The sequence below is a fragment of the Penicillium hordei genome (genome assembly GCF_028827395.1).
Source record: "Penicillium hordei strain IBT 12815 chromosome Unknown utg000005l_segment0_segment0, whole genome shotgun sequence".
Lineage (NCBI taxonomy): Eukaryota > Fungi > Ascomycota > Eurotiomycetes > Eurotiales > Aspergillaceae > Penicillium > Penicillium hordei.
Genome location: NW_026623146.1, coordinates 1,804,639 through 1,822,920, shown reverse-complemented (window position 1 = coordinate 1,822,920; position 18,282 = coordinate 1,804,639). Strand labels below are relative to the sequence as shown.

At 46.6% G+C, this 18,282-nt stretch overlaps 7 protein-coding genes across 7 annotated transcripts; 3 read left to right on the top strand and 4 right to left on the bottom strand.

Moving 5' to 3' along the window:
* Nucleotides 1-1,344: 1,344 nt before the first annotated feature.
* On the top strand, nucleotides 1,345-2,544 carry N7537_009639 (uncharacterized protein; the record flags this gene model as incomplete). The annotated part of the gene is made up of 4 exons (XM_056900693.1): nucleotides 1,345-1,446; nucleotides 1,498-1,736; nucleotides 1,853-2,199; nucleotides 2,285-2,544. The coding sequence occupies 4 exons, from the start codon at nucleotides 1,345-1,347 to the stop codon at nucleotides 2,542-2,544; spliced, it is 948 nt and encodes a 315-aa protein (XP_056749361.1).
* A 497-nt stretch (nucleotides 2,545-3,041) lies between these two features.
* N7537_009638 (FAD-dependent oxidoreductase) lies at nucleotides 3,042-4,640 on the bottom strand (the record flags this gene model as incomplete). The annotated part of the gene is made up of 4 exons (XM_056900692.1): nucleotides 3,042-3,357; nucleotides 3,425-3,768; nucleotides 3,821-4,413; nucleotides 4,469-4,640. The coding sequence occupies 4 exons, from the start codon at nucleotides 4,638-4,640 to the stop codon at nucleotides 3,042-3,044; spliced, it is 1,425 nt and encodes a 474-aa protein (XP_056749360.1).
* A 3,387-nt stretch (nucleotides 4,641-8,027) lies between these two features.
* Nucleotides 8,028-9,494, bottom strand: N7537_009637 (CAZyme family AA7; the record flags this gene model as incomplete). Its single annotated transcript, XM_056900691.1, has 2 exons — nucleotides 8,028-9,251; nucleotides 9,318-9,494. The coding sequence occupies 2 exons, from the start codon at nucleotides 9,492-9,494 to the stop codon at nucleotides 8,028-8,030; spliced, it is 1,401 nt and encodes a 466-aa protein (XP_056749359.1).
* A 1,153-nt stretch (nucleotides 9,495-10,647) lies between these two features.
* Nucleotides 10,648-11,731, bottom strand: fgaMT (4-dimethylallyltryptophan methyltransferase easF; the record flags this gene model as incomplete). The annotated part of the gene is made up of 2 exons (XM_056900690.1): nucleotides 10,648-11,398; nucleotides 11,463-11,731. 2 exons carry the CDS (start codon nucleotides 11,729-11,731, stop codon nucleotides 10,648-10,650), a joined length of 1,020 nt encoding a protein of 339 aa, XP_056749358.1.
* A 194-nt stretch (nucleotides 11,732-11,925) lies between these two features.
* On the bottom strand, nucleotides 11,926-13,340 carry N7537_009635 (FAD-binding oxidoreductase; the record flags this gene model as incomplete). Its single annotated transcript, XM_056900689.1, has 2 exons — nucleotides 11,926-12,876; nucleotides 12,933-13,340. 2 exons carry the CDS (start codon nucleotides 13,338-13,340, stop codon nucleotides 11,926-11,928), a joined length of 1,359 nt encoding a protein of 452 aa, XP_056749357.1.
* A 969-nt stretch (nucleotides 13,341-14,309) lies between these two features.
* On the top strand, nucleotides 14,310-15,817 carry N7537_009634 (uncharacterized protein; the record flags this gene model as incomplete). The annotated part of the gene is made up of 3 exons (XM_056900688.1): nucleotides 14,310-15,466; nucleotides 15,515-15,636; nucleotides 15,708-15,817. 3 exons carry the CDS (start codon nucleotides 14,310-14,312, stop codon nucleotides 15,815-15,817), a joined length of 1,389 nt encoding a protein of 462 aa, XP_056749356.1.
* A 1,001-nt stretch (nucleotides 15,818-16,818) lies between these two features.
* fgaDH (chanoclavine-I dehydrogenase easD) lies at nucleotides 16,819-17,689 on the top strand (the record flags this gene model as incomplete). Its single annotated transcript, XM_056900687.1, has 2 exons — nucleotides 16,819-17,407; nucleotides 17,493-17,689. 2 exons carry the CDS (start codon nucleotides 16,819-16,821, stop codon nucleotides 17,687-17,689), a joined length of 786 nt encoding a protein of 261 aa, XP_056749355.1.
* Between the last annotated feature and the right edge of the window lie 593 nt (nucleotides 17,690-18,282).

Genomic DNA, 18,282 nt, shown 5'->3' with positions numbered 1-18,282 from the left:
GATAGTTGTGGAGTGCACCCTCCACCTTCCAACCCCCACTTCACACACTCACACACACACACTCTCTCTCTCTATGCCCTCCCCTGCCTCAGTTTTAACTGATAGTGGCGTTGTTCTGGCCATTCAACTGACAGGCTTGTTGACTCTAGCTGAGTTCTCGTTTCACAACATCATTTGTCGTCATTGGCTAATACCAATCGTCTTCCACACCTAGATCCATTGCCACGAGGCCTGTCGGTTCGTCGTCATCGTCGCTCTCCCCCTCGGGTGTCACATACTGGAACTATTGGAGAAAACCTGTTTGGTGCATGAAGTTGATTACGTAGTGGATGGCCTGCGGTTAGACATGATCTTGTCATAGTGTATCTCTGTGAATCCGATCCCAATTCTATCCAGTTGCTCCCATAATTTCGTGCGCGGAATGATATACCGCGGACACTGCATAATGATATGCTTTAGTGTTTGAGAGCCCTCTCGTCACAACTACACCGGTCTGCCTCGGCTGCCTTAATTTACATCTTGTGAATACAGGGTTGAATGCTATCTCATGTCGTGATCAGAATGTAAAGAATCCAGCAGTTTGATTGATAGATAGATTTGGCACGTACTTCAGGCTATTGAATAGGAGCGCTATGTACAAATAACTGAAACAAGATACCCTGATGACTTCTACCGTAATTTGACTCGCGACATACTTTTCTCGAATAACAAATATCCTCCTGCCCACCATCTCCACCAAACCCCAAGAGATGCCACTTCACCAAGACATACGGTTCGAATACCGACCAGCAAAGCCTTGCATTCGTAGTCTGACCTTGCCCGGATCGAAATTCCGGGGTTAAATAATATTCAGGCAGCAAAAGCTCAATACACCGCCCTTTCTATGGATCTCTTCGGGGTTCCCTTAACCACACCTCAAGTCAGCCCGACAGCTTATTCGAATCATTAATGCCCCACAACTGCAGAATACGTATTTCTCCAGTTCCACTCCGGCTACCCTTAACGCGTGATTTTTAGGGCCTTGAACCAGGTCAGTATTCTTGATACGATCCCATCCGGATAGGCGCTCCCGGTCAAATGTACGATGCTGGGTAGACACACCGCAACATGCAGCTTTCTCTCTCTGCGGCATCAAGCCCCTCGCATTATCTATGGTCCCTAGTTGGAGGCACACGTCCATCATGAAAGAATTGTTCATAATAGATACAATTGACCATTTGGTTGTCGACCAGTTGTTCTGCCATATTTAATGGACGTTGTCTATCATCATTCTCGAACTCTAAAACCACCATTGCCATTGCAATTTATCAGCGCAAGTTACTTACTCTAAGGAAACCAGCAAACATGACTATTGCAATCGCCGGATGTGGTCCAGTTGGGATCACTATCTTAGAGACTTTGCTAGAGAGCTCCAAATACCAAGGCCAAATAGTTATTCTAACTCGGGTGAGAAGGGGTTCTCGTTCCTACCTTATGGATTCCGAGTGATATTAATAGACCCAGAATTTACGGTCCACACCACTTCTAAATCGAACGACCCAGATCAAGGTCGACTACAATGATGTTCATTCGACTACCACGCAGCTTGAAGCCCATCAAGTGCACACAGTCATCTGCACATTTGGAGTTGGCTCGGTCGAGGCATTCCAGGCAGAGTTAGATCTGATAAAAGCTTGCGAAAGATCGGTGGTGACGAGACGATTCATTCCTAGTGAATACTCTTTTCCTCACGAAGCGTAAGTTCTCTTTGTGATTTCACTACTTCACGGGAAGTTTTCTTTTCCGACACCTTCCTCTCACTTTTGTTCTACCAGGTTTGAGCCCGAGTTGCTGATATATATACCACTCCAAGATCCCCAGACATATATCCTGAAGGCCAGTACTTCATCGACGTCGTGAAGGCTTTAAAAAAGGCGAATTTGGAATACACCCGGATCTTCGTGGGTACTTTCATGGACTATTGGGGTATGCCGAACACACGAACCCATATCGGGTATTTTGGTTTTGGTGTCGAGATCAGTAGTGCTCGAGCTCTCATTCCCGGGGATGGAAATGATGTGTTTACTGTTACCTACTCGTATGATATGGCAAGGTTCATCGTGGGCCTACTCGATCTTGAATCGTGGCCCGAGACCTGCCATTTTAGCGGGGACGATATTACTTTCAATCAGATACTGGACCAAGCACAGAGGCTTCGAGGTAAGCTCCCCATTCAGACGGCGAGGGAGAGAGATTCCTATTTCCCTCCTCGCTTGTATAGTGCTAACACGTGCTTGCTGTCTAGGTAAAAAGTTCGATGTGACGTATGTCAGCGTCGATCGGGTTAAGAAGAACCAAGTTCCTCCAGTTCCACAGTCTCAGGAGGCGTATTATGACTCGGAGATGGTGGAGTGGCTGACCCATTACATGAGCCTGGCCTTGATCCACGGAGAGATGGAGCTTCCACGACAAGGTCGAATGAATACTGCACTCCCGCATATTCAGCCCATATCCATATCTGAGTTTTTAACCCATGCATGGTCTACAACCTCAAGTTCTACTTGAAGTTCCTCCAGTCGAAAGTGCCACTGAGCACTGGTTTTAAGGGCGTTCGTGGAGAGATATCAGCCGTATGCGATCAGCTGTATAGTCAACGAGTCTACCAACGATCTTATCAGGTGGCAGATCTATTTACGTCGATGGATGATTCTTGGACCTGAGTTACCGATGGAAAAGTATTTACACAAATCTAAAAGTAGTCAAATAAGTGTTATAGGCTGCGATGAAACTGTTCGCGTCTAATTTAAACGACTTTGTAAGTCGATCTCGTAAATCCCTATAGGCGAAGTGGAGGAACACAGTCGAGCGATCCGCATATATCCGACAACCACGTGAGAAATTTTTAATTTAGAATGATGGTCATGGTTTTATGATAGAAGCAAGGGCACTTTCCAATCGGCAAATACAATCTCAGTCTCAATATTGGTAAACAAATGTCCCGTGACCTCCAGTAGTTCAGGTCTCAACGGCGATTTAGACGTCCATGGCACGGTAACCTGACCCTACCCGGATGTAGAGTGGCAGTAGAGGTTGTTTCTCTCTCTTAAAGCCTTTATTTGTTCCGCGAGCTCATGTTCCTGAGTGAGCGGTAATGACGTGCCATCAGGTACATGGGCAGGGATATACTCGTCACCTCTCTCCAGGGCCTGCGTGACCGCAGCGAAGTTTTCGTAGGCACTCTCCTGACAATCATGCGCAAAGACCCACGTTGGCCGTGGAACAAGCTCCTGCTCCTGATCCAAACACTCCCATTTTTGGCTTTGAAGACGTCTGATTAGCGCTACGCCGTACTCTTGTAGGCGGCTAGCTTCCTTAATCCTAACTAGGGTCAGTCGTCTCCAACCAAGTGGTAGCCTGCATAATCTGGAACCGAAGAGCAACCAACCTCATCATCTCCATCGCTTGCAAACCCAAATGCACATTGTCCTTTCCAGCAAGTTCCAAACATATGGCGAGGACTGCCCCGTCCATAATGCCTTGGCTGAGACCTTGGCCAGTAGTAGGGAGTACCGGATGCGCGGCATCACCAATCAACATAATTCTGCCCAGGGCAGATCGCCAGTTATCCATCGGCTCCATGGTCATGGTCAGATGTTCAAAGCACTTCCCTCCTGGTATGCTGGTTATAATGGGCTCCAGCTTGCTACATATCGGCCAGTCCTTGACCACTTGAAGCACAGCCTTGGCGTCCAAAGCTTTCACCCAGGAATCCTCAATCGGCTCAGAGGTCTGAGAAGTTAGTGTTTCTGTCCGAGAAAATATATCAACATGAGTTACTGACCTGGTGCATGCAGGCCCAGTAGACCCCCTTTCCTCTTTGAAAAGTTCCAAAAAAGAAAATAGTTTCCTCGTGGAGGATTTCAAGCATTCGGTCTTGTTTCTCGGTCGTGTTAAATAACCATTGAGCTGCCTCTGCGGTTCGAAGATATTTGGACGGAAAGCCACCTGACCTGTGCATAACGGAGCCAAGCCCGATCAAGGGGTATTTGTCCCCTTTGAGAGCTGCCCGTGCTTTGCTGTAGACTCCATCGCTGGCTATGACGCAGTCGCCTTCGACTCTTTCTCCATTGACAATAATACCTGCGCGGTCTTCTTTTTCCCAGTACGAAGTCACTCGGCAGTCGAATTGCATGCTGATTCTCAAGGACTTTGCGTAGTCGTACATGGCCTTGACCAAGTCCGAACGCATCAGGAAGTAGCCTTCGTTGACCCCAAAGCCGGTCATATTCGAGCTGGAACGCAATTTTCCGCTGGCGTCCAGGAATTCAATGCACCCTACATCACTTCGGAGGTTGTCCAACTCCTTTGCAAACGCACCTTGACCCCATCGATCCAAGACCAATGCCCCATTGCTAGCAACGCCTATAATGTCACCTTTTCAAAGAACAAGTTAATAAAATTATCCGGCTGTCCGATGAAAAGGGCACACTACCGATATGACTTGCGGGACCGGCTTTTTCAAACGCAAGGACCGTATGGCCTTTTCGGTGACATTCGATGGCCGCTGTGAGGCCCGCAATGCCCAGGCCTACAATTATAGTTGTGATGCCAGATAAGCCTGGAGGGGCAGTCGATTCGGATTTCTCTCCCAGGCGCGTCATTTTGGCTGAAAGTCAGGGAGAATGAAGATCAGCTAGTATGGTGCGGATATAATTGAAGAATCCTCTTGGAACCAAGGTTTGAAGTTTTGTAGTGAAAGAGATATGGATATCAACCAGACTATGTATCAAGAATGATAGTGTCACTGGCGTTTATCCAATATATCCCGGAGAGGTTGACCGATGATTGATAAAAAAGATTGTAGGCCGATATAAATACTTCAGTCTGTATCGTATCCGGAAAGGGCTGAATCATTCCGAGTTGTATGTTTCGCACACATGCAATGTTTTCGATCAACAGAAGAATTGAACGCGCGCTGTATACCTAGGTATTCGTTGCAGCCTAGCTCGGTCGTGCTGGCCAAGGAGTTTCTGGTGGTTATAGTGAAAGGCGCCGATGGCCCCAGCCAATAACATATCAATACCTAGTAGGAGTACCATACTCGACACGATGCAACTCGGTCTAGAGTCTGAAAAAAAAAACCCGGTCGTTTCTTGGAGGCATTCCTAGCTTCTTGAATGGGCGGTTGGCTCATATCCACTCCTTCCAATCCCTTAGATTAGAACGAACCAGTGTTGTGTGAGCCCATAGCACACTATTACCGGTGCACCATGAGTTTCTAGATTTTATTTAGACGTTAACTTATTATATTTAGCAGACGTAAATTACATTATTCCTCTTAGTACTCGCATATTAAGGTACAATAATCGCCTTGAAAGTTTACCTCTATTAATTTGATATAAAGGCTAGACCTCTCAATAGCCCACAAAGCCTATAGCCCAACCCAACCCAACCCACCAAATGGGCTGGGTTCTGGGCCCTATCGTCGGGCCCACTCGGGCCTATAATGGGCCCCAAACAATACAAATATGCCAATTTATCGTAACTATGTAATTAATGCATTTTTCCCATGTTTTTTAGGATATTGAAATTACCGGCTGAGCGATATATGAAGCTATTTATAACCCTTCTTCTTATAAACTTATAAATTATCTCACAGTAGTAAAGGCGAAGGATAGATGAAGTATAAAGAAGAGAATAATGTAGAGATTAAGAGAGAGAAAGCTTGGTTAGAAGATACAAAGTTGATTATTATAAAGCTTTACTTTTTATAAGGGGTACTTATTTTTAATAGGGAATTACATAGTAGTAATATTAATACAATTAACACCTAGACATAGACCTAATCTCTTTGGGGTGATTTTGTATAAAATTTTGTATAAAATCTGATATCATAATGCTGTCAGTATAATATCTACTTAATTCCTACTTCTTACTATAATACGATGATAATACTGAATATACAGGTTAGTATATGCGTAAAATATAGCTATTAATCAGCTACTTTATGCGTGCTAAGACTATATTTATGCACAGAAATGGGCTTTTGATGGGCTTTGGTGGGCGCCTATTAATGGGATGTGAGTTGGGCTGGGCTTTGAAGACTAGGCCCATAGCACACTGCGGGTTGGGCTGCGGGCCAGCGACTTGGGCCCATTTGTGGGCTATTGAGAGGTCTAATAAAGGCGGCTAACAATATTTAGTGTATTTTTAAAGCTAGGTCTCTAAGCTTTCTAGTTTAGTTACTTCCCCTTTTAGCTTAGTAAGAGGTTTAAAATACCGTGGTTCGTCGAGGTTAGCTATAGGCTATATTCGAACTATCGGGTATATAGTAGTTATAACGTCGAGGTAGGTATACGTTCGGCTCGAAGGCAGGAAGTTCGACGGTGCGGGGAATATAGGGTCGACGATTATTGATGTAGGAACGCATAAAAACGATCTCTCACTACAGAAGGTAAAATTAATAAGAGAGAAGTTGAATAGGAACGTAGTAGAAACTAATCTCTTCGTAATTCTCCAACGGCAGTCGCGACGCGCACGGCCGAGCTTTTCTCTCGAAGGTATTGTTCAGTAGTGGAAATAGCGTCTATTATAAGGTAATTCGGTGAGCAAAGGGCCTCACAACTTATCAAGGAATCATCTACGATGAAATTAGATGAATCATGGGAAATGATGAGATGCGCGGGAAAGAGAAGAGCTATGGGCAATGGAACTATTTGCAGGTACGCGAACTAGACTCACATGACTCTCAACATAGAGGTCAGTGACTGATGTATGCATAGGGCCCATTGGGGCCCGCGAGCGTTGGTTCCAAATCTCGAGGGGCGTTTTCATTGCCGGCCGAGTGCATCGAAAATTCCAGTATAAGTTGTCGGCTATCTCGGTAAGGCCGTATTGCGCAAGGGGAGATGAGACAGTGAAACACATGCGCAATTACGTATTTCAATGGAGTAATGCAATCACATGGGCTGCGAGATCTAAGGTTATCAGTGAAGATCGACATTGCAGATGCATGCATAGCTCATTTTGGTCATGATTTACAAACATCGCATGTGAAGAGTTCATGAGTATTTTACTGAATGATACGAGTGATGTTTCACCTGCAGGTAAGGAGGGGAGCCTGACGGAGAGCTGCATATGTTTAGGAACATTTGTGATTGCATTTCAAGGCCTAGAATATTTTCGGGACATACTGCTTTTTCATGGCGTGTGTGATATGATCAAGTATGAAGGCCAACGGGAATGTGGTGACGGAATCTGCGGTTTAGTCCGCTATGTGGTCAACTTCATGCACTGAACAGGTCTCCTCCAGCAGTTCCAGTATGTGACACCCGAGGACGACAACGACGACGAACCGACAGGCCTCGCGACAATGGATCTAGGTGTGGAAGACGATGGGTATTAGCCAATGACGACAAATGATGCTGTAAACCCACAACTCAGTCAAAGTCGACGAATATGCGAATCGACAACTGGCCAGGAAAGCGTCACTATCAATTGAAACTAAGGCAGGGGAGGGTACAGAGAAAAAGAGAGAGAAAGAGTGTGTGTGTGTGTGTGTGAAGTGGTAATTTCTTATGTATGGGTTTGGATGGGTTTGGATTTATGAGGTTACGGGGTACAGGAATGGGCTGAGTCCGCACTCTTTACGATCAGCATCTGTATATTCTCTGGGAAAGATCCCAGCCTGGCGTTAGGCTTCGAGTTTTTGCTTCAGTTGGATGAAACGCCTGCATAGTCATACTCAACTAGCTAGACGGCAACAGGTTAATTGATCTTTGATTGATTGATTGATTAATCTGCGGTTTAGTGGGCCCGGTATCTTACGAAAAGAGGATTATATTTATGCAAGCAGGGGCTGCGAAGAAGTGTTGAAATTCTTCGACTCGCACAGAGCGCTCATTATAGGAAAATAACACAAGATCTGAAAATATTGAGACTTATACGAGGCAACTTGACAATATAATGGGACCCGTGGGATTCTTCCACCGACTTAGCACACTACCTGTGTATCTCGAATGGCGCAGCTGCATGTCTCTAATAAAACATCATAGTCTAGATTGGACATTTGGCCCCTGGCTGGCTTCGACCCCCTCAATGCCCTCTTGCACCCGGGTGGCTAATTCAGATGAAACCAAGGCAAAAGTGCGATAAACCTTGCTTCGAATATCCTGACGGGTCTGCGAGACTGATTCGATGATTCTTTCCACCATTCGATCCTGGAAATCCTGGCTCCGGAATTCAGGAAGCACCTCATAATACTCCCGGGCAAATTTGTAATCATCCTCATGAGGCTGAGACCATACGTCTGAAGAGACTTGCGCAACCCAATCAGCGAAGTCTTTTCCGAGGCTAGTCTGATTTCTGGCAGCCGATACGGTCCGAAGGGGCCCCTGCTTTGGCGCTGACTTCCCCAGGCGGTACCGTTGAGCGTCAGGGTATGCGAAAAGGCGGGCCTGTAGAACGGGATCCTCGGAAGCCTCCACACCAGGAACTAGATTAGAAGGCGAGAGCGCTAGCTGCTCAACCTCACTGAAGTAGTCCTTCACGTTGCGATTCAAGGTAAGCTTGCCAAAAGGCCGAGGAGGGATTTTGTCCATACCCTGGGGGTATGTTCCTAGGTTCCAGTGCTTGGTGACGTCAAGAATATTGAAGTCAAGATGAGGCGCGTCTTTAGGATCAACAACTTGAACATTCGCCGTCCAAGAGGGATAATCGCCTCGCTCGATGGCTTCAAACAGATCCCTGCTTGCAAAATCGGGCTCGCTGGAATCCATGATGGTACCGGCACCATCTTTGAAGTTGGGTCCACGATCAGAAGCTAGGAAGAAATGGACGTATTTGAACGAGCCGTCAGGCATAACCCATTTGAAGGCGTGTCCTGCGTAGCTGCTTAGGGTGCGCCAAGTAAACATACGTCCAAAGTCGCTGAATTGTAGCAATACCATATGAATGGATTCATGGTTCTCGGTCACAAATTCCCAGAAATTGTTCGGGTTGAGTCGGTTGGTCTGGGGGTCTCTTCGTTGCGAATGTATCATGTCGGGGAACTTGGCAGGGTCGCGGATGAAAAAGAAAGGGAAATTGAGGAAGACCCAGTCCCACTCTCCTTCGCTGGTAAAAAACTTGGTAGCCATGCCCTTCAGGTCTTGAACCCCCTCGGAGGATCCACGCTCCAGACCTGTGGTTGAAAAACGTGTCACCAAGGAGGTCTTTTTGCCGACACCGAGGAGCATGTCGACATTGCAAATGTCAGAGATGTCATGGGTAACCTAGTCACCGGTAGGATTAATTCCATCTCTAATCCCGGGTTGGAGCGTGATTTAGATTGCACCTACCTCAAACTCCCCGTACGCCCCAGCTCCCAGAGCATGAACCGCTCGCTCGGGGATCTTTTCGCGGTTGAAATGGGACAATAATTCCAGGGTATGGATGTCTTGAGGGCCAACGTTGGAGTGACCAGACGAGGGTGCTTGGCCCATGACTGGGCACTTCTTTGCATAGTTGGGGGCCATTTCTTTTGTGATGGAAAGACTTCAAAGTGAACTGTGTCGCTGGGAACCTGGCTTGGTCCAGGCTTAATACTACTAAGATGAGGTATGTAGAGGTACAAGCATGCAGAAACTACCTTTTCGGGATATTGAAGATTTCCATCCCTTTCTATCTCTCGCTACTTGTCTGCAAACCCTTGTTTTGCAAAGCCTTATTCGCCATGTAGAAAGAAATATGATATTTTCAGGTCTTACTGTGTCTTCCACGCTTTCATTTTCGAGGTAAGGGATGAACCAAATTCTATCTTTCGTTCTGTCTGAGTGTAGAATTTACACACCATGCGATTCCGAGTAACATAGCGCTGCGCATACCGAGTGGGATACAAGTCCAGCATGCAACAACGCCAAAATATGTCATTTGAATGAGCTACCTATAGGCTTTTATTTGTATATTTGGGTTCGATTTATGCACATGGATGGGTCTTGGAATGTGAAGTACGTGACTATAAATTTTGATTGGTTGAGACATGAGGATCAGCTGCTACGTCTTCTACATCTTTTCTTTTTCTTGCGATGTTGGTATATTTTACATCACTGGAATGGACCATCTAAGCTGGTGGACCCTGCAAGTGGTGAAACCGGAGGCAGGTTGTTGTAACCAACTCATCCACGGTGGACCAGAGACACGTATCAAAATACTACCTGATCACCTTTTGCATGGCACGTTGGTCGAACAGACGCAACAACTCACCTGCTGCATGCTGGAAGAATGACGTTTCAACCAGACTTTGAGATAACCCCTACCTAAGAGTATTCCAGGTTGCGTTGGCAAGTCTTGCCCATCGCCCATTATTGATTTACTTCAATTTCGGAATCCCTTCCACTTGAAAAGTGGGCCGGCATACTACAGCAGATGATATCTTCAGGCTTGTATTTTCTGCCTTGCAGGCACAATTAGTATAGCCCGTGGAAAACTGGTTGGGAAGCAACTGAATCATATATTTATCGCACACAAATGAAATTATTTTAGATATAGTACGGTAGGGGTGAGGTTTACAATGAGCTTTTTGAGAAACCTGTATGACATCAGAAACTATCAATCTACCGCTGTGCATCTAATTGTATGACAATATCCCCTACTATTCAGGAAAAATAGAACGGAAAAATAGTCAATGTTTCAATGGGAACACACTTGAAGCTGGTAAAAAGCAACATCACAGCCCTCAACCGACCATTCTTTAACATCCGTCAATCCCGCCGACCCAAACAGTTCTTGGCGCTCATCTGAATTATACTTGTAGCTACATCCGAAACGAATCTTCTCATGTTTCCCAACAACGATGTCGTTCAATGGGCTCCCAAGTCTGACCTCCTTGCCCTTAGTGATGAGAGAGGCTTCGTGTCGGCCCAGTATGTAGTTCCACTCACTCAGAAAGTGCCAATCGCTGGGCTGGAATACCTGGCTTTCCCCTTTACTTGGAGCGAACAGAGTGTTTCCATAGTCGAGGGACGCTAGGGCAAAAGGAACGACACCTTCAGAAGTGTAGGCACGCAGCACTTTGGTTGGAACTTTGCAACTGTCCAGACTCAGAAAGATAGAGCTTTCAGCCGGGCTAGCAGTCAACGCGCTCTCAGCAATGCTCTGAAGAAAATTGGCTGCATTGAATCGCGAATAGTTACCTATTGTCAATCCAAACAATAGGAGACAGTGCGGCCGGTCCTGTACTTCCGGGGTATTTTTAAGCCACTGCAACCCGTCTTCGAAAGTCCCATGCAGTGCCCCGATTTTAACATACTCGAACTGTTTATATGGAAGTGACCTCATGGTTGATTGAAGTTCCGAAAAGCTCAGGTCGAGTGCATAAAACGAAATGTTCTTCTTCGATGCCTCCAATGCTTCCAGTAACGGTAGAACTTTGTCCAAGCTCCTTTGCAGTAATGTTAGACAATTTTGGTCAAGAATGAAGGTTTTCAGATAATCCATTTACTCACGCACTCCCAAGATCGACCACTACACTGTTATTGGCAATCGACTCAACCATCTCAGCCGCTCGGGCACGTAGAATGCGTAACTCTTCATGTCGTGGATAAAATTCAGCGGCAGTAGAGTGTTTAATCCAGTGCCGGATTCCTTCTCCGCTGTAGAAGAGAAGGGCTGGAAGAGTTTTTGGAGCCGTGGACAGTCCAGCCTTGACTTGATCGGGGATGGATTCCTCGAATGTGCTCCGGCGTATGTCACGAATGAGTGAATCGATGGTCATATCTCTATTTTATGTTTAATTTTTGCCAAATGATATAAAATGTCACAGAGGTTGACTCCAGACAAGACCTCGTTTTAATCCTTATCTCTGGCGTGAGCTAGGGCATCTTCGAGTATACCTATACCACTAAATACGTCGGTACGCCACAGGTATTTCATTGTACTCAGTGTATCCCTTCACTCTTTCCATAATCGTCATCTGGTCCTGCACATCCCTTCTGAGTCCCATTCCTCACTACCGACTCCTAACTTGCTAATAAAAAGCCCCTTTGGGTCCCACCGCCGCTTCAGCTGTAACAAGCGGATGTAACTTTGTCCCCAGTAAACCTGTTGGAAGTTCTTTTCATTTGGATCACCCACGTTACGATAGGATAACCGAAAGCCCGGGTCAACTGCATAAAGCAAGGGCATATGAATGTTGGTTAGGTTTTGCAATGCCTCCATTTTTCCCTCATTGGTCGGCTCAACGGTCCGCACGAAGTTGATCAGCTGGGCAGCATGCCTCCAAGCTGGATGCATGGACGTCTCCATGAGTTCTCCATTTTTCATGACTTGCCCTCCAAGGTTACTGGTGAATAACAAATCGCCTGGGCGTGTAGGAAGTCGTGCTAAAGCCTCAGCCACGTGTGTAGGCCCATTAGAAGCATTGAATAAGCTATTGGAGATAGCGACAGATGACCCAAGAACACCGTAGTCGTTATCGGTGTGAATATCAGGAACCTTTCGATAATTCATGCTGAGTTTCGACAACGATGCTGATTCGTATGTCACATGGCTTTCGATACGGCTTATGTCTTCAACAAATGGCTGCATTCGTTGGTTGACAATCGCGGTTTTGGTTTGATTAAGGAAAAACATTTTAAGTTTTACCTCAATAGAGTGCTCAGATATCACAGTCATGATCAGCTGCCCACCAACACTCTCACGATTCAATGTTTGTAGGATATTGAAGAATACAGCAAGGCTTCGGGCATAGTTGCCGTGAGAATGTGATGTTTGCACGCTGAGCTCGGCCACAACAGCAGGGACGTCGGGGAAAACCCGCATAGTAACCCTTGTGACTATTCCAAAAGTTCCACCCCCGCCCCCTCGCAATGCCCAAAATAGGTCCGAATTGTGAATAGCGTTGGCCAGAACGATGTCACCCTGCCAAGGTTAGAAATCAAACGCTGTTTTATGACACCTGACTTAGGTACACTTACACTAGCGGTAACAACTTCAAATTCCAGTGCGTTGTCTACGGCCAATCCATGGTGTAGACTGAGGAAGTCCGAAACTCCTCCTCCCTGCAGAAATCCTCCTGCAACTCCGACTGTGGGACAATCGCCACCGACAACAATGTATCCATTCTGAGCGGATTTTGCGTATAAATCTCCCATCATGACGCCAGCTTCAACACTCACAGCTGGACCGACAGACCTTTCAGATCTGTGGAGCTGGAAATTCTCGTGGAAGTGAACACCTTGCAGCCGATTGGTATGGATCTGCAAGGCGTTGGGTGAGCTGGACCGACCAGCTAAATCATGGCCCGTGTTTCGAACGATCAGTCGAAGATTGTGACGCTTGGCGAACATGACAGCATCTTGAACATGCTTCGCGGAGCTCACCATGGCGGAGTACAAAGGAATGCGCCCTTGGTGGCATTGGGTATGAGTCTTCATCTGGGATCCCAATGGGCATGCGTCGTCAGCGGACTGGCCTGACTCCCATATCCAGTCCTGCAATGCACCTGGTTGGCCTCGTCAGATGAGAAATAAAAATTTCATGGCGGTACCCCATGCAAATACCAGGCTTACCGGGTTGCGATGCCCTCCATCCACTGTCCCTTGACATACGCATCACTTCCTCACACAGGTGAGGATCAAGACTAGGCTGATAACAGACTGATCCCGTGGGTACTAGCCTAAAAAGGTTGAAATTCATTGATCTGTTCAATGAGTTCCACTCTTCGCGAGATGGCCAACAGGACTCCCACGGCTGGCAGCGACATGACGTTTGTATGTAGTGAACAAATACCAGCCAACTGAGAGCAACACCCAGACAAGCAGTCCACATAAGCTGAAACATCATTGCCGATTTATTGCTGGATTTCCATCAACAAAAGAAGTTTGTTTTGTCAGGGGTCAGAATTCTTTAAAAACAGACCATTTTATGCTTGTATCGAGCTGAAAAGGGGTGGCCACGCATCTAGGCCATTTGATGAGCGTGCAATATTCCGGGTTAAGGCAAACTACAGAGACATAACTCGGCTCCAGCCGCAGTCATATCCCTTGCTTGGTAGATTAGATCTAAGGCATCAGGAGGTCCACTACATACTCAACTAAAAGGCAGGAATGAACGGTACTTCGCCAGATGTAACGAGGATTTAGATACAATCAGTCATTATCAAAGCTGCACATGACTTTTACCCTGCACAGGCTTACACCCCTTGAATATTCGGTGTGACTTGGACAGATGTCCATGATTGTCATGGTCGATGACCTGACCCTTTTATTAGGGATATAGCCGTGGTAGCTGGGGAAAAGCACAAATTACTTCACCACCCAGGAATTGTACTTTCGTACTCAGAAGCCTTCACCATGGGCTCCGTTGACTCACCCAATTATTCTGGCAGTCTTGTATACAAGACTATCACCGAATTTGCGGACTTTCCCAATCATGATCAGAAGCTCTGGTGGCACAGTACCGCGCCTATGTTCGCAGAAATGCTCAAAGTTGCTGAATACGACATTCATTCTCGGTATAAAGCTCTCGGGTTTTACCAGAAGTTCATCATTCCTTTCCTAGGCGTCTATCCTACCAAAATCAACGATCGATGGCTCAGCATTCTCACTCGATACGGCACGCCTTTTGAACTGAGCTTAAACTGCACCCACTCTGTGGTTCGGTACACCTTTGAGCCTATTACCGCTACCACCGGCTCCCTAAAAGATCCCTTCAACACTCACGCCATTTGGGACGCACTCGATACTCTACTCCCGTTACAGAAGGGCATTGATTTGGAGTTCTTCACGCATCTGAAGATGGACCTCACTGTCAACGATCAAGACGCAGCCTACTTGCTGGAGAACAAGAAGGGTGGCGGCCAGATTCAAACACAAAACAAACTGGCCTTGGACCTAAAGGGTGGCGAGTTTGAATTAAAGGCGTATATCTATCCCGCACTCAAATCTCTGGCCACCGGAAAGTCTATCCAGGAGCTCATGTTCGACTCTGTCCATCGTCTTTGTCGCCAGTACCCCACTCTTTTATCGCCTCTCCATGCACTAGAAGAGTATGTCCACGCTCGCGGAACTTCTAGTACTGCCTCCCCCCGACTGATATCCTGCGACCTTTGTGACCCACGTAAATCTCGAATTAAAATATACCTCTTGGAGATGGACGTCTCCCTGGAAGCGATGGAGAACCTGTGGACAATGGGCGGCCGACGAAGTGATGCGCTAACGCTCGCTGGATTGGAGATGATTCGTGAATTATGGGGCCTGATCAACCTTCCCAGCGGTATCATCTCGTACCCGGAGCCCTATCTCAAGCTTGGCGAGGTTCCAAATGAGCAACTTCCTCTGATGGCCAATTATACTCTTCACCACGATGACCCGATGCCGGAACCACAGGTCTATTTTACGACTTTTGGCATGAACGATGGCCGGGTGGCGGATGGACTAGCCACATTTTTCAAGCGTCACGGCTATGACCATATGTTTCAGACATACAAGGATAGCCTACGCGCATACTAGTAGGTCAAAAACAGTTGTTTTCAGTCAACCCATCTAACCAAATCCAGTCCTCATATAGATCTTGACAATGTCAACTATCTCCACGCCTACATCTCTTTCTCATTCCGGAAGGGAAGCCCGTACCTGAGTGTCTACCTCCAGTCCTTCGAGACTGGAGATTGGCCCATCTGTGAGTCAACTTCCTACTCTAATTATTGTGATGTTGCTTTCTAACACCTTTTTCCTTCTCTTCTCATCTAGCGAGCTTCGGTGCTCCTGCCTTCAAGCCCGTCTCCAAGGATATGTGTCATGGCCATCCTACCTCTTTCGAAGTGCCTTTGGCAAAGTATCAGGTAATGGCCAGTGAGTAAAAGAAACCGCTTGCCTGTCGGGCTTCAGGTACTGGACCGGAAGGGTAACCACAAAGGCGAATTTTGCGCTATTTCCTCAGGAATGACTCAGCATATATTTCGAGATGTTCAGTCCAATTGATGATAAGCCTAAAGTTTGGGACTAATTGGTAGGGTTAGTTTAATAATTTGCTAGAATATACGCTTGGTCTCCTGAAATTTTCTCATCCCGGCTTGACATCAATCAATCAATGTTCAATTAACCCGTTGCAGTCTAACTAGTTGCGTATGAATATGCAGGCACTTCATCCAACTGAAGCAAGAACTCGAAGCTAAACGCCGAGCCGGGACCACATAATGTAGTGTATCCCAGAGAGTATATACAGATTCTGATCGTAAAGAGTGTGGAATCAGCCCATTCCTGTAGTATCCTGTTAATCCCACAAACCAATACGTAAGAAATTAACATATAATGATAGTTGTGGAGTGCACCCTCCCCTGTCTCAGTTTCAATTGATAGTGACGTTGTCTTGGCCAGTTGATTGGCATGTTCGTCGACTCTGGCTGAGTTTCTCGTTTCACGGCATCATTTGTCGTCACTGGCTAATACCCATCGTCTTCCACACCTCCCGGCTTGACGTGACAACTCGGCAACTGTGTCCTGTAAGCGATAGGCACGTTCTGCGCCCTTGCTTGGGGAATGAACGAGGTGTTTGCACTTGTAACCCTTTTTTTTTTGAGGTTTTTCTAGATGACACTTATCCCTTGCATGATCTTCCATTGTTTCTGCAATCTTTCGAGATGGGAATCCACAAGCAAGGGTTACTCAAAGTATCGCCAGAAATAGGAACCATCTCAAGAGACTCTCTTGAGCTATGCACTATAAAGAGCGCTATAAGATACCGGTAGGGTGACTTGAACGATATACTGCCAACTTTTCTCTTGCCAAATCACAAGGAGCGTGCAAGAAGAGATCACGAAGTCACACAATAGAGCTGCATCTTCGAGAATATCGCTACACGATGACCCGAGTCACATCCACAATCTTTTGCATTACTGGCGGTGCATCTGGAATAGGTGCCGCGACTTGCTGCCTTCTTGCTGAACGGGGTGCCACGGTTCTGGCAATCTGTGATATCTCGTCGAAGCGCTTCGACGATGTCAAGCTTTCCATCCAGAAGGTTAATCCTTCAACCGAAGTACACTGCACTGTCGTTGATGTGACATCTTCGGCGCAAGTTACGCAATGGATCCAGAGCGTCGTGTCTCAATTCGGTGACCTTCACGGAGCCGCCAATGTTGCTGGCATAGCTCAGGGTGCCGGTTTGCGAAGCACCCCTACAATCACAGGGGAGACGGACGATGAATGGCACAAAATCCTGGATACAAACCTGAATGGGGTGTTCTATTGCACGCGTGAGCAGGTGCGTGCCATGAAGGACCTTCCTCCGGGTGATAGGAGTATTGTCAATGTGGGCAGCATTGCGGGCTATTCTCACATGCCGGATGTCTATGCATATGGTACCTCCAAAGGCGCCTGTGCTTATTTCACACACTGTGTGGCTGCTGATGCAATATCCGAGGGCATTCGGGTCAACAATGTCTCTCCAGGTGAGCTACTTCTCTTCGTTTCCCCTCCCCCCCCAAAACTCCCCAAATCCCCTGCCAGCCTGCTGACACCAGATACACGTTCCAGGTGTTACAAACACTCCCTTGCTCCCGCAATTTGCTCCAACCGCAAAAACATTGGACGAGATTGAACAATCGTACAAAGCGGAAGGGCTTGCCTTGATCGAACCCGAGGATGTGGCAAGAACTATTGCTTGGTTACTGAGTGGGGACTCACGGCCGGTATATGGGGCCAACATCAACGTCGGCGCCTGTCTCCCCTGATTCAAGTTGGGTTCTATGTTCAACCAAGTCACTAGAAGAGTTTGGGGTCCACATATGACGAATATTTGGTGACCTCACCCCGCAAGTTCAATTACGATGGCATTTGTAGATAATCTCCGCGAAGTGGGATATGTTTATCTGGTGCTAGGCAGTATCATAGCAAACATCGCAGCCCTTATGATTCGACATCACCAAAACCCGCAAACCACATGGGTCGACAAACAGTGCAAACATAGGAATGCTCGTGACTATGTCGTACATAATATATGCATCTCTAGGCTGTATTTTTTGGTTTTTCTCTTGCAGGCAGGTACATTGTGGGATAATTCAATTATATATGTTGGTATAAGAGGCTAATGGCTCCTTTATGGAAGATAACCAGGAAAATCTGTTCTACCATCTACCGTCTTCCACGTTCGTGTTACTTTGACTTTTGGGATATATAATCGTTTCCTTGATGTTCTTGGAAGGGAACACTGATAGAAAACCTCAAAATTCATTACTAAAAAGACTATTCTGAGAATTCGCTACGGCACTGTACTTGTGTAGAAAATATCCTTGATCCCAGGTAACCGAACTTAGATTGCGTAATG